Source organism: Corticium candelabrum, chromosome 5 (genome assembly GCF_963422355.1).
Source record: "Corticium candelabrum chromosome 5, ooCorCand1.1, whole genome shotgun sequence".
In the NCBI taxonomy this organism is placed as follows: Eukaryota; Metazoa; Porifera; class Homoscleromorpha; order Homosclerophorida; family Plakinidae; genus Corticium; species Corticium candelabrum.
This window is the reverse complement of record NC_085089.1, coordinates 5,890,979-5,905,826: the sequence shown is the minus strand read 5'-3', so window position 1 is coordinate 5,905,826 and position 14,848 is coordinate 5,890,979. Positions and strand designations below refer to the sequence as shown.

Sequence of the window (14,848 nt, the reverse complement as noted above, 5' to 3'; positions counted from 1 at the left end):
TGATGCCTACTCATCCCAGTCACTCTTCACACACATTCTTTTCCCTACTAACTTGTCCACTAATTAAGTGTCCTTTCTACCTTTACGTTCATAGTTTGTATCATTTCATATTAAAGGCATGTGATTATTATACCCTTGCAATTCTGTTAGCATTCTTGTACAAAAGATACACAACAGCATCTGGATTGCCAGATTCGGCGGCTAAATGCAGCAAACTGCTTTTGTCCTCTCCTGAAATACTTTCCAGAAGATCCATAGAATGTGAACCTATATGGACAACCGAGGTGCCTCCAATGCAACTAAACAATAAAGGCAACATTCTCTTTACCACAGTTACGTAAGAAGACATCAAGAATGGTTAGTGATCCAGTGCCAACTGCTAGTCCCAATGCAGTTTTGTTCTCTTTGTCTCTCAACAGTGGATCAGCACCATGTTGCAGCTACAACATCAATATGTCAAAATCAATAAAGAACACAAGAAATAATAAGAAATTGATTTATTGAATCTGGCATTGACTCGATCCTTTGTACAAAGTCTACAACTACACATTATACACAATTGTATCCTAGCTACCCTCATCACATTCTACATGGTAATATAAATCATACTAACAAAGCAGTCTGTGAGATTTCAGACTGAAAACATCTCTAGTGTTTAAACAAAATTTCAATTGCTGTTGCCAAATTCAGATCAATGTTACATAACTGCAGCGACAATATATACCTAGCTAGCACTGACTGTTAGCCCTAGCTCCTACAAGACCCTCTCGCACCATCGTGCATATGACACGACAACGCGAGACGGTCTGGTACGAGGCGAGTTAGCCCAACCTAGCTAGACTCAGACAGTAATGACAATAACTATATTCTAAACTGGCCACAGCTCACAGCTAACTGAGCCTAAAGATGAAAGCCATAGATCAGGTACTAAACACAATCACCTCACTTTCAAAGTGAATTCCGATTACATGTATCAAAGTTTCAAAAGTAAACGTCATCCCATAATCAAACTCTTGCTAAAAATATAAACTAAAACTAAAAAGTCTGCAGTACACATCTCTTACTTATAAATGTATGTAAAAGTATCTATTGCTTAGCAGCTAGTATACAGTAACACTATTGAGCAGCACACGTAAATTAGCCTGAAAAATTATAAGCATAAACAACCACAAAGTTAAGTTATTGCTTTATGTGCATAACAATTAGCCACTTTTCCTCGAAGTATGAAGTATTTCCAAGTCCTTAGTTAAAATCAACCTGCAAGTATATTGCACAGTTTATAAATACAAAGTGTATATTGATGTCAATCATTTCACATTTCCTTTTTCATTAATTACCTACAAATTATTTATTAAAAAATTGGCAAATTACTAAATTTCTATTTGAAAGATTCTTTTCCAGATTTGAAGGTTCTGTTTCTAGCAATCTAATTTGACATACATCTCTTACCATGGAGACTTTCTAAGCTGTACACATACCCGTATGTCAAAAATCATTCAGCAAATCATTACCTCGATCCTTTGATATTTACATTCTGTTTTACACCGACATATTACTCTTTTGACTTCTGCAAAATCATAAAGACGTAGGTCGAGTTTTGTTTTCCCAATTTCAAGCCAGCAGTCAACTGCAATATCCGGGAGATCTAAAATTATCCGGGTGTGTATCTATGTAAGGTCTAACTACACTGCGCGTTTTGAAATTTCAGTCTATAAATCGTATGCCATTCTCCCTTCCAGGGTGATCCTGGTTTGTGCATGCTGCAAGAGCCTAAATTTTGTCCAAACATTCACGAGAGGCTCAGGGGGGCTGTACTGTGATGTTATCATGAGTTGTCTACTAAGTAGGCAAAAAACTACCTCGCTTGCCTGACCGTAAACAGATTTGCAAAGGTTACACTGGCACAGAAATTTCAATTCCTACCCATTCCCTGCTTCCTACGCAGTCACTCTAGAGGTGTTGCGTCTAGAGAAGCGGTGCTTATTTCTGTCTAGCCATGACAACCATAGATCTCAATACCTAAACTAACATTCTATATTTTAATTAATTAAATGGCAATTAACTAGAAATTTCTATTTCATTTCGTCTTCCTGTCTAGCAGCTTTACAAAGGTATACCTGTTAGAGCTGTTGCTATCTGACCAAATCCTATTTTTGTTGGCTTTCTACACCTCGTATAGGAAAAAATGACCGATAGAAAAATGTAAAAGTACAGGTGTATACGTTATTATTAAATTTTGCCCTTTAAGTCATTTCGGAAGATTTCGCCAAATTTTTTCGTCGCCAAAATTTCTTGGTATACAGTATTTTGCGTTCAATTATCCGATTCAGGCGTACAAATTATATGATTCGGGCATTTAATTATCCGACTCAGGCATTCAATTATTTGAGGTTCAGTCATAGTACCAAGTCTATAGCAACAAATACAGACATGGACATAATTATGGAGCCACCCCCCATATCAGCTGAGGCATGGAAATCAAAAGTACACTGAAGATTTGTGAATGTACGTGCTGACACGCTGATTTTACATCAAATCATGCTATGCGAGTATTTATATTGTTCTGATTGGACGGTTTGACAAACCATAGCAACAAAAAGATTAAGAGAATGACCAGACTAACCACCGCCGCCATGCATTACCGTGTCCAACCCGCGTCAATGTTGTGAGGGCACAAGAGCAGACTCACAATATGAAGTAAACTGACCCGTATAGTCTCTATTTAATTTTTGAGTATGTCTTCTGACATAAACAAAGTCATTTTATTGTTTAGAAGCTTTTTGAAAACGATTTTCATTATTAACTTTCAAATTTACTGGTTGAGCTGACAGCGTGCAAGAAGCAGTCCTGTATCTCGACAGGTCAAACATCACCTCCAATCTCAGAAATGAGGATGGCACAATCAGAGCCATTACCTTACCATTATGACTTGTTTTGAATTTACTAAAAAGTGCAGCTGTCACTGTAGATGCATGTACTTGCAGTGTCTGAGAAATCCAATAATTTTTTAGTTAATCTAAGGCACATGATCAGGGTGGCCCCACAATTATGCCCATGTCTGTATAATTCTCTCAGTGTGATACGTGAAGTCAAAGCAGCGCACATTTCTTTCACGACCTCTGACGTTTCAGCTGAATAATAAATAATTTCCATGGTGGGAAGGCGATAAGTAGTGAAATTCGAGCTCTGAAGTGTGCATGGTATCACTTAGAAAGTTAACACGAAGTAAAACCGAGGGGCGGAGTAAGGCATCGAAAGCTTCATAGATATGTAAATTTTAGTTCGCTCGCAACAGCTTATTTAACCTCCGTGGAAACGTACGTAGCCATGGGACACCAAGATTACTAGTAACACACGCTAGCTAATTTCAAGACTAAACGTTCTGAGGATCTCTACTGAGGATCTCTACTAGATATGGTTGGTGAAAACAATTTATACTTACACAAAAGATAACTTCTGTGGTATAAACGGATGACACATGTAAACATAGTAAGTAGGTGGTGGTTGTTAAGTTGTGTTGTTGCTAGCTAGTTGATTAGTGTGTGTGAGTGAGTTGACTGTGTGTCGGGTTAGTGCTGAGTAGTTGTGAGCTGTTGTGTTGAGTTTCAATAGATTTAGTGTGCGTACAGTACTACTACTAGTGTGCGTATATATATGAGTGGAGAACGCGTGTCACAGTCCAAGAACGCCCGATTACCACATTTGGTGACAGGAGAGTGAGATTTCGATACGTAGAGAACCAGTTGTACAGGACTATTCTGTTCACGGGGACTATCCTGTTCACGTGGACTATTCTGTTCATATTTGCTCCTATTCTGTTCACCGGTGACTATTTTGTTCACGCAATTTGAACCCACCCTAGCGGGGACTATCCTGTTCACGGCGACTATGTTGTTCACAGGCGACTATCCTGTTCACAACGACTATAATTCTGCATGTTCATACTAGCCATACAGTGTTCACGGCGACTATCTCGTTTATAGGCGACTATCCTGTTCACGACTACTATTCTGCATGTTCATTCACACTAGCCATACAGTGTTCATGGCGACTATCCTGTTCACAGGCGACTATCCTGTTCATGTATCCTGTTCGCATGAACAGGATAGTCCCCGGTGAACAAGATAGTCCCCACTATAGCGCGGACTATTCTGTTCACAGGCGACTATCCTGTTCACGTGAACAAGGTAGTCCCCAGTGAACAAGACAGTCTCCGCTATAGCGGAGACTATTCTGTTGACGGCGACTATCTCGTTCATAGGCGACTATTCTGTTCACGACTACTATTCTGCATGTTCACACTAGCCATACAGTGTTCATGGCGACTATCCTGTTCACAGGCGACTATACTGTTCACGGCGACTATAGATCTGCGTGTTCACTACAGCTGCTCTTCACTAGCTAGACACTTCCTACAATTCCTGTTGGACGTCTTTAGATGGGAAGACTGACTCAAATATACTTTTATGTTTTAACAGATGTATTAAAGTAGATTATTAGTAATTATTTACAGCTACAATAGCATATAAGTGCACAAGTGTTATTTGAAATAGTGCACTGTTAATTAATTGGTTTTGAGACTAGACAGATTTTTCGTTGAATTAGATAGACTATAAATGAAGAGTGGATGAACAACAAATGTTTTTGCAAAGTTACTGTTAATGTAATTCCAATAATTGTTGTAAATGAACCTTCGATGTGAGAAATTGGCGGAGAATCATGCACATTGATCGCGAATTTAGAGTCGCTGTGAACAGAATAGTCGCCGTGAACAGAATAGTCCACACTCTAGTGGACTATCCTGCTAACAGGGGACTTTTCTATTCACGTGAAAAATAGTCAACCGTGAACAGAATACGTTAATTAATTGTAGTAGCTGTGAACAGACTAGTCGCTGTGAACAGAACAGTCGCTAGAACAGTCGCTGTGAACAGCTAAAACTGTCGCTGTGAACAGCTAGAACAGTTCCCCGTGAACAGAATACGTGTAGTCACTGTAAACAGAATAATCGCCGTGAACAGGATAGTCAGTCGCCTGTGAACAAGATATGGCCGCCGTGATAGTCGCCTGTAAACAAGATAGTCGCCGTGAACAAAATAGTCGCCCGTGAACAGGATAGTCGCTTGTGAACAGAATAGTCGCCCGTAAACAGAATAGTCCACGCTGTAGCGGGGACTAACTTGTTCACCGGAGACTATCTTGTTCTTGTGAACAGGATAGTCGCCATGAACACTGTATGGCTAGTGTGAACATGCAGAATTATAGTCGTTATGAACAGGATAGTCGCCTGTGAACAGAATAGGAGCAAATATGAACAGAATAGTCCACGCTATAGCGGGGACTATCCTGTATATAGCGTGAACTATTCTGTTCACTGGGGACTATCCTGTACACGTGAACAGGATAGTTCCCAGTAATCAGGATAGTCCCCGCTAAGGTGGGTTCAAATTGCGTGAACAAAATAGTCCCCGGTGAACAGAATAGTCCCCGGTGAACAGAATAGAAGCAAATATGAACAGAATAGTCCACGTGAACATGATAGTCTCCGTGAACAGAATAGTTCCTGTACACCAGTGATTGATTAGAGAGGAGACCCTATGGCGGAAGAATTAAGGTGATCAGCAGTAGCAGCAGCAGCAGCAGCAGGGCCAGCCAATGCAAGTGACAGGTCGCATTGTGGCCTACCCGGAGGCTTTTGCAGATGGTGATGTCGAACGTTGGCTACGCCACTTTGATACTTGTGCGGTAGCGAATGGTTGGGGAGCTAATACAAAGCATAGAGTGGCCCCACATGTCTGAAAGGGCGAGCTTGGACGGTGTACGAGAGATTGAGGAATGATGATAAAGCGTCGTACCAGGTGTTGAGCAAGGCGCTAAAGAGAGTGTTCACACCAAATACAGCGAAGCGCAGACGGCTGGCAAGGAAGCAATTCCACAACAGAGTATGGAGATCGACGGAGCCATTGGAATTGTATGCGCGTGATTTGGAAAGGCTATTTGACAAAGCATTTCCTGGTTTAGATGAACAAACAAGACAAGGGCAGCTAATTGATCAGTTTGTCGAGGGTTTGCTTGGTGAAATTAGCTACCAACTGGAGCTGAATCCGCGCGAGACGCTTGAGAAGACTATCACACGAGCCAGAGGATTGTTCATGCTGGAAGAAAGACGAAAGAATTCATTAGGGCGGTCGCGCACTGTGGCAGTTGTTGACAATGCAGTGGGCAGCTCATGGAGAGGGCCATCTATTGATCCACCAGAGAAAAGCAGGCGTTGGAGGACCATTTGACCCGTTTAGAGGCTAGCTTGAACCAGCTGCAGATTCACCAGTCATCTGTCTCTGGAGGTGAGGAATGCAAGCCCCACCCCACCCACAGGGGACATATGTGCTTTGTGTGCAACAAACCAGGATATCTCGTAATAGTAAATTGTTGGCTGCATCCAGCAGTGGCACTAGGAGATGTTACCGATGCAACCAACTAGGCCACACCGCCCGGAATTGCACCTTCACAGAAGCCAATAACTCTCAGCAGGTGGGTCCAATTAGAGGTGAGAAGACTGTCAAGCAGCCCAAACAACGTGACAATGTCCAAGCAACGAATGGGATCTGTCATCTGGAAGGTACAACGAGTTCATTAGTAGCAAGTGAAATTGTCAATGGCAAACCCATGGACTGTTTGGTGGACACTGGGGCAACAGTGTCGCTAATTCTCAACAACTTGGTGGGTGGATCAGTAACAGAGAGAGCGGGAAAGGAGAACGTCAAGAGTGTAGATGGAGGGAGTTTACAGATAATAGGAAGTGTTGTTTTGCCAGTCAGTTTTGGTTCCCGGTCAGCAGAACAGAAATTTTTTGGTGACTCAAATCAAATTGTCAGGTCCTATTCTTGGGGTTGACTTTCTTATTCGGCAGAGTATGCTTGTTGATCTACCACGACGAGAAATGAGATGGCCAGGAGGACTTGTGCAGTTGAAAACGCCTGCAGCAGACCAATGTTGTTTTGTGGCCCTTACCGAGGATGTGAAAATCAGAGAGGGAGAGATAGCCTTGGTCAAAGGCCGGGTTGCAGATGCTTTGTCGAGATCAGTTAAGGCAGAGAACAAACAACTTTTGGATGACGCGAGTGTTGAAACAGACGATCTAGAAGGGAGACTGCCTCTCGTAGTTGGAACGGTTGTCATACTTCCACAGTGGTCCCTGGCGGATGTTAGACAAATGCAATTGCAGGATCCAGTGATTGGAGAGGTTCTGAAGTACATGCCGGGCAATCGACCTGCAGCTACTGGAAATTGGTTGTCAGATCGTAAATTGAATACGTGTCGACAGGTTTGGGAATCCTTTGTGAAAGAGGGAGGTGTTATGTACCGCAAGTTATAATACGAGATGGTGTGAGAGCACAAGAGAATCGAGTCTTGGTAACACCATTTGTTCTAGTGCCAGAGATATTGAAGCAGATGCATGGTAATGGTGGTCACCTAGGTATAGAGAAGACGATGGCTAAAGTGAAGGACCACTTCTGGTGGCCAGGTTATTCTCAAGGTGTGGTTGACTGGATCGAAAAGTGTGTTCCATGCAGTCAAAAGAAGAAGCCATCAGGAAACTCGAAAATGCCGATGAAGAGTGTGCTGGTGGGTAAACCAATGGAGATGTTAGGTATGGACTTTGTAGGTCCTCTGCCTGAGGCTGAGGATGGGAACCACTTTCTGTCGGTGATCGGCGATTATTACACTAAGTGGGTAGATGCCTTTGCATTGAAAGATGAGAAAGCAATTACAACTGCCTATGTATTATTGTCAGAAGTTGTTACCAGGCACAGTGTACCTGTAGTTCTTCACTCGGATCAAGGGAGAAATTTTGAAGCGAATGTGATGAAGGATTTGTGCAAGAGGTTGGGCATAGAAGAAGCGAGGACAACACCGTACCACCCACAATGTGATGGGTGGAACGACTCAACCAAACGCTGGTGGCTATGCTGTCCAAGTACACGTCTGAGAACCAGAGAGATTGGAACAAGAAAATCCCATTAGCTCTATTTGGGTATTGTACCTAAGCAGTCTTCAACAGGTCACAGTCCATTTGAGTTGATGTACGGTCGGTCGGCGAGACTGCCAGTGGATACCAGTGGAAGATGCAAACTGCCCCACTGGTCGTTGTGATGGGATCAAGAACAAGTTGACTGTTTTGCAAGAGATCACTGATACAAAGATTATTGAAGCCCAATGGCGACAGAGGAAAACGTACAACAAAGATGTCGGAAAAGTGCCAGAATATGCCAAGGAAGATTTAGTGTGGCTTTACAGTCCTCAGGTAAAAAGGGCCAGCCCTCAAAGTTATACCGTCCTTGTAGAGGTCCGTATGAGATTCTTAAGAGAGTGAGTGATGTGAATATGTCCTGAGTAAACCAGTGAATCGAAGGAAAACAGTCAGAGTTCACAACAATCTGCTGAAATCTTGCTATTACCATCCAGTCACAGTGGAAGAAATACGAGTCCGGAAGAAAGAAGAGTTCCTTTGAAGAGTGTGGAAAGATTAAGACCAGAAAGTATGATTGATAAGGAACCCACTGTTACTCATGTGGTGGAGGAGCTGGAATTCCATGCTTTGAAGGCGTGCAGCAGCCAGAGGATATGGCCATGGAACAGCCAATCATTCTCAATGAAAGACCCAGGAGAGACAGGCACCAGCCCATATGGCTGAGAGACTATGACACTACTTCTTAGAAGAAAGGATAATTTCAAACGCGAGACGCGTTAGCTTAGGGGGAGCATTATGGTATAAACGGATGACACATGTAAACATAGTAAGTAGGCGGTGCTTGTTAAGTTGTCTTGTTGCTAGCTAGTTGATTAGTGTGTGTGAGTGAGTTGACTGTGTGTCGGGTTAGTGCTGAGTAGTTGTGAGCTGTTGTGTTGAGTTTCAATAGATTTAGTGTGCGTACTACTACTAGTGTGCGTATACGAGTGGAAAGCGCGTGTCACAGTCCAAGAATGCTCGTTTACCACAGTTATATTCAGGAAAATTATTAGGGATCGAGTATTCCATCCGGGTAGCAAAATCGTGAAAGTCACGTGCAGTGACTTACTCACCCGTCTATGCCATGACACGCGTGCTGAATCCTGGTCTTCTTCTTTGTTTTTTTCGGTAGAATTGACACACTCCCCATGTAGCGCTCGGTGCAGGAAACGCTTAGCTTCGATTCGGGTGCACGCTGTAAGCGTTGCGAAAGACTACGACACGTACAGTCCACACAGGACTTGTGCGGACGTGCGTTCGAATGAACCGGAAGGTGTAGCGTTCGCGTCGTGGAGAAATTTTATGCGGGAGTCGACGCCTCGAGAGGGGACCCCGTGCACTCCGGAGAAATCCACTGTCACTGTCATGTCACTGTCGGCCCGTACAAGTTCGGCGTGCACGAGCCAAATTGGGCAGAGATCGGACGCGGGGCTGTGGAGATACGCCTGGCCATATGCATGGGACAGGGACTGGGGGAGGGGAAGTATTTCGTGTCATACAAGCCATAACAGTTAGAGTGTGAATCTAAGGCGTAAAAATACGAAACCAAGTAGTCACTGTAACCAATTAGCCCCAGTGAACAAACAGTTTCCAGAACCAAATAAGCCTTAGATAATTAGACGGAAATAAACCTGAATTTGTGAAACAAGGATTGGCAGTTTTGTACAGTCTTGTGATATGTGACTGTAACAGAACAGTGCTTCGGGGATTCATCGCATTTAAACAACAAACTTGCAGCATCAAAACTACAAATTATAGTAAAGTCTTATAGTATGAAGACTTTATCTAAATCATGCACATTAGCATTTTAAAGCTCATTGCGTCGTTATGCTCCTCCATGATGGGCAAGTGGGGTCTTTACCCCATCTGGTCACCCACCAACCGGCAGATGAGCCCAGCAGGGTACATGTTTCCATGTAGTCCATATGGCGCTAGTAACGGGCTTATCAATTATTGATTGTGTGCACTACGAGGATTTCGCCAGCTTTGAACAGCATGCCCAGTAGATATCAATGACTACCAGGAAAGCACGATTGCCAGATCACAGAAACTCCCCATCGACGGAAACAAGTCTACTCTCACAGACATAGCCAAATAGACAGTGAGAAAGAACCAACAGACTCGTTTCATTATATTGCTGTCGCCACCTGGGATTGAACCCAGGCCATCATGGTCGGAGAACCAGAACTCTAACCAAAAGGCTATGTTATTATTTATTGTTATTATTAATTTATGGTATTGCTAAATATTAGCACTACAGAAACCAGGTTGAGCTTTTGGCCTGTGTTCATGTACCAACACGGAATGGATCTAGATACACTAGAAGTAGCGATTGGTTTGATGTCGGCAATATAAAGTGATCCATTAATAGAGAATCTTGAAAATTTGAAGGAGTCCTGTTTGTGTTGCCTATTAATTAAGTGCTGCAGGGTATCATGAGTATGCAATAAGTCTAGATACTGCATGCATATTACAAATACTACACAAGACTGGCAGTGCCACATTTGGTTTACTCCACTGGCGAGGCTTCAATTTATACTATAGACTTGATACTTTCTTGTACACATGTCCTAACAATATTGTTATCAACACAACAGCAAGAGAAACGGACATCTGGCACTTTTGTAGTAGGGTGTGTGAGCAAACTGCAATATTTTACAGACATACATAGATAGACTAAAGCATATTCTTGTCTATTTAGGTGAACGTATTTGTCAGGACATTGGCTGGAATGACTGGGGTCCAATTGATCTCGGAGCAGAGTATATCCATGGATCAAATACGATTGCGTACAAGTTGGCAATGGAACAGCAGGGATGGCCATTGAGCCGTTCTGTATGGCAATACACGAGCTTGTACTTATAACTTATACAGCACACGTGTAGTACATTCACGCATACACAGACATGCAAGCACTATACTCGAACGTTACACCACACAGTTATAGTGTTGTATACTTACAATTATGTTTCGACGGTGGCAACACTGTAGCTTCGCTGATCACACGCTTGCACACATACACAAAAGTTATTCACAGAATAGTCCAATACCAACACAGAACACTTTACTACCAACATAGCACGTGCTACCAACTACACAGACTACCAACTACACAGACTGAGGGGTTACAGGCTAAGTGTCAATTACATCTAACCACGCCTACAAACATCAACATCACTATGTACATGGGTTATTTATAACTACAGATAGTCACATATTTGGCTGCTAGTCAAGATAGTGGCATGCAAGATACAAGATAGTTAAAGATGTAAATGCAGAGATGGTGTATATGGGCATGCATGCATGCACTTTGAACTGCGCTGACCGATGATGATATGTGAAACAAAATGGTTCGGCCGCATACCTAAACAGAGAGAGCAAGACTGTTTGCAGTATACAAGAACCAGCACGTAGACATGCACAGTTGTATACGTACCTGCCTGGTACATCTTTTTTGCTAGCTTGCAGGTGTACGGCTATGAAACGATTCAAAGTGACACATCTGATAGGTCTAGCTCTGACAGTTCTAGCATAACTTATCAAGATTGCCTGTATTATAATGGTCAAATCATACCATTCAGTGAGTTCTCCAGCTGGTCTGACTCTAGAAAATTTCTTCATTTTTTATGAAAAATCATCTCGATCTATGAGTCAGGACAGTGCATCAAAAGCAAGGAGGATATTTCTCTGAGGAAATTTTTGACAGATGAAGATGCAAGCAAAGGAGTTATTTCCATTTATCAAGCAATCCTTTGCCAAGAAGTTAGCACAAGAATCGATAATTGCAGTCTGTTTGAAATAAGTCGACGTATAAACAACTGGACAAATGGAACTGGTAACTATCGGTGGGTGCACAAATTATGTTTATGTTGCTGTGCTACTACACCAGGAGTGTTTTGTTATTAGAATTCAAGGCTCCTTTGCTGTAATGCATGACAATCATTTGAAACAAATTGGAGAAACATGTGTTAAACTGAATTGGCAAGCAGTTAGAATAGAGTATCAGTCATCAGGTATGCTATTGTTTATGCTGAGATTGGACTTAGACCTGTGTGTGTGTGTGTGTGTGTGTGTGTGTGTGTGTGTGTGTGTGTGTGTGTGTGTGTGTGTGTGTGTGTGTGTGTGTGTGTGTGCTCACGTGCACACACATGCATGTGCATGTATGCCCGCAGAAAATATCATCAAAAAGTGATTAGAATACACATAGTGTATACGGTAGCAAGTGCAGAGTTACTTCTATACAGTAGTCAATGTTTACGATTGCTTTACTTAAACTTCATCAATGCTGACTTATTAACTGACTATTGCAGTTGCACCGGACTGCCCTAGAGTAACTGTCACAAGTCAAAATGGCGACACATTAGATTCAGACTGTGTGGTGATTACAGCTCCCATCACTGTTTTGAGAGATGGAGACATCAGTTTTATGCCACCTCTGCCACAAGCTAAAATCCAAGCAGCAAGAAACATCTGCATGGAACCAGTTTACAAAATTATATGCAGATTTCAGACTGTCTTTTGGCCTCATGATTTGTGCATTATGACTTGCTGTGATGGATTTGTCAGTCACATTCACCAAGATTGTCGATATGAAAGATGTTCAAGCTCTAGTACACCGCTTACTGTTGATACAAGAGTGAAGAAGATGTCAAGGAAAGGAAACCTTGATTTTGGTGGCTGTTTTATGTTATCTGGATTTCAGTCATCAGGACCAGCTGCAGATAAAGAAGGAATGTCGGCCAAAGAAATGGTCAAAGGCTTTTTGTGTCAGCTTGATGAAATATTTGGCTAAGTAATGTGGTCATAGTGACCGTTGATTGTGTCAGTAGGTTTGCATGACACCTGCACACACACAAATACAAAAAATAAAATTATGAATATTAAGCCCTTGACGTCATTTGACCTCGACCGTAAGGTCAGTTATGAAGATAGCTCCCCCCTGCCTCTAGAAACAGCTAGGGCCTCCATGGGCTTGGAGCCTTAGGGCCAGCGCTACAATCCACCTGGAGCTTGGCCAGAGGCACTGACTATGGCGCAGCTCTGGGACTGGACACCAAGGCCCACAAGTCCGTTTGCTGCATGATGTCAATGCTAAGTCAGTGGTCATGTCCACCCCAGTCAATAACCAGGTACTCATTTATACTCCTGAGTCGAGAGAAGCGATTGTGTGTAAAGTTTCTTGCTTAAAGATATCATGCCATACCTCGCACTGTGACTTGAACTAGCAACCCTACAAGGTCCCGGATGTTTCCATTCTCCAAATGCACTCTCTAACCAATTGAGCTACAGCACCACACACACACACACACACACACACACACACACACACACACACACACACACACACACACACACACACCACACACACACACACACACACACACACACACACACACACACACACACACACACACACACACACACACACACACACACACACACACACACACCCACACCCACACACACACACACACACACACACACACACACACACACACACACACACACACACACACACAGTGAAATCCAGGCATACCTAAAGGCAGGTAGGACACTTACACAGATGTAAATAAGCACATACCATTGAATAAGATATTGTTCATTGATATTAGTATATTTGTGTCTATGTTTCTAGAGATGAAACTGGCAGGAAGGGCTCAAGAACACCAGCATCTGATAGCTACATGGGACCCATTGTCAAATATTAGTCAAATGAGCCATTTATCCGAGGCTCCTACACTGGATCTGCTCTTAACTCAACACAATGGGACTATCGTCACTTAGCAAAGCCAGTTGACGGGTGTTTATTCTTTGCTGGAGAGTCAACATGTGTGACTTCACCTGCAACGGTGGACTCTGCTCTAAGGGCAGGAGAGCAAGCTTCACAAGAAGTAATTTATGAATTACAAACACATGACTTGGTAAGCCGCTTGCTTTAATATTCACAATTTCTGTTATAATTCTTGCTATCATAGCAAGGACCATAGGAGACGTGCTGCATTTAGAAGTTGCTATGAGAATCGAGAGTCCAAGAAATTGCAATCAATTGATGTGTTACTGCAGCACAACAGTTTAGCTAGTGGGCACTTTGTTGCAAACATGTCACGTTCTCTAGAGCTGTGTATGCAATCTTTGATGATGTATTTGTGGAAGTATAACAAATCACACAGCAGTGGGTCAGTATAATAAGATCACACACACACACACACACACACACACACACACACACACACACACACACACACACACACACACACACACACACACACACACACACACACACACACACACACACAGACACACATGGACAAAATGGACAAATGTCAAGCCCTCCACGTCATTCGTGAATAACTAAGGTCAGTTGCGGAGATAGCTCTCCTTGCCTCTAGAGACAAGGGCCTCCATGCGCTACGTGGAGGCTTAGGGCCAGTGCTACAATCCACCTGGGGCTTGGCCGGAGTCATCCAGGAGTACTGACATTGGCGCAGCTCTGAGACTAGACACCAAGGCCCACAAGTACCCGTCTGCTGCTTGATATAACTGCCAAGCCAGCGGTCATGTCCACCCCAGTCAATGACCAGGTACTCATTTATACTCCAGAGTCGAGAGTAGCAATTGTGTGTAAGTTTCTTGCTTAAGGAAATTATGCCATAGCTCACCATCACTGTGACTTAAACCTGCAACCCTGCAAGGTCCCAGATGTTTTCACTCTCCAAATGCACTCTTGAGCTACAGCACCACACACACACACACACACACACACACACACACACACACACACACACACACACACACACACACACACACACACACACACACACGTTCTCATGCATTTTA

The 14,848-nt window shown here is 42.9% G+C and overlaps 2 protein-coding genes across 2 annotated transcripts in view; one reads left to right on the top strand and one right to left on the bottom strand.

Moving 5' to 3' along the window:
- The first annotated feature begins 12,309 nt into the window (after positions 1–12,309).
- LOC134180599 (uncharacterized) lies at positions 12,310–12,964 on the top strand. Its single transcript, XM_062647786.1, has one exon. It carries the CDS (start codon positions 12,438–12,440, stop codon positions 12,801–12,803), a length of 366 nt encoding a protein of 121 aa, XP_062503770.1. The 5' UTR covers positions 12,310–12,437; the 3' UTR covers positions 12,804–12,964.
- A 798-nt stretch (positions 12,965–13,762) lies between these two features.
- Positions 13,763–14,848, bottom strand: part of LOC134179622 (uncharacterized) — a 3,424-nt gene continuing 2,338 nt past the window's right edge. The window contains exon 7 of the mRNA XM_062646558.1: positions 13,763–13,891. Coding sequence (XP_062502542.1) covers positions 13,763–13,891 — 129 coding nt within the window. The remainder of the gene's footprint in view (positions 13,892–14,848) is intronic.

Coding starts and splice junctions, on each gene's coding strand:
- LOC134180599 (XM_062647786.1), top strand. CDS start 12,438: ATGCCACCTCTGCCACAAGCTAAAATCCAAGCAGCAAGAAACATCTGC.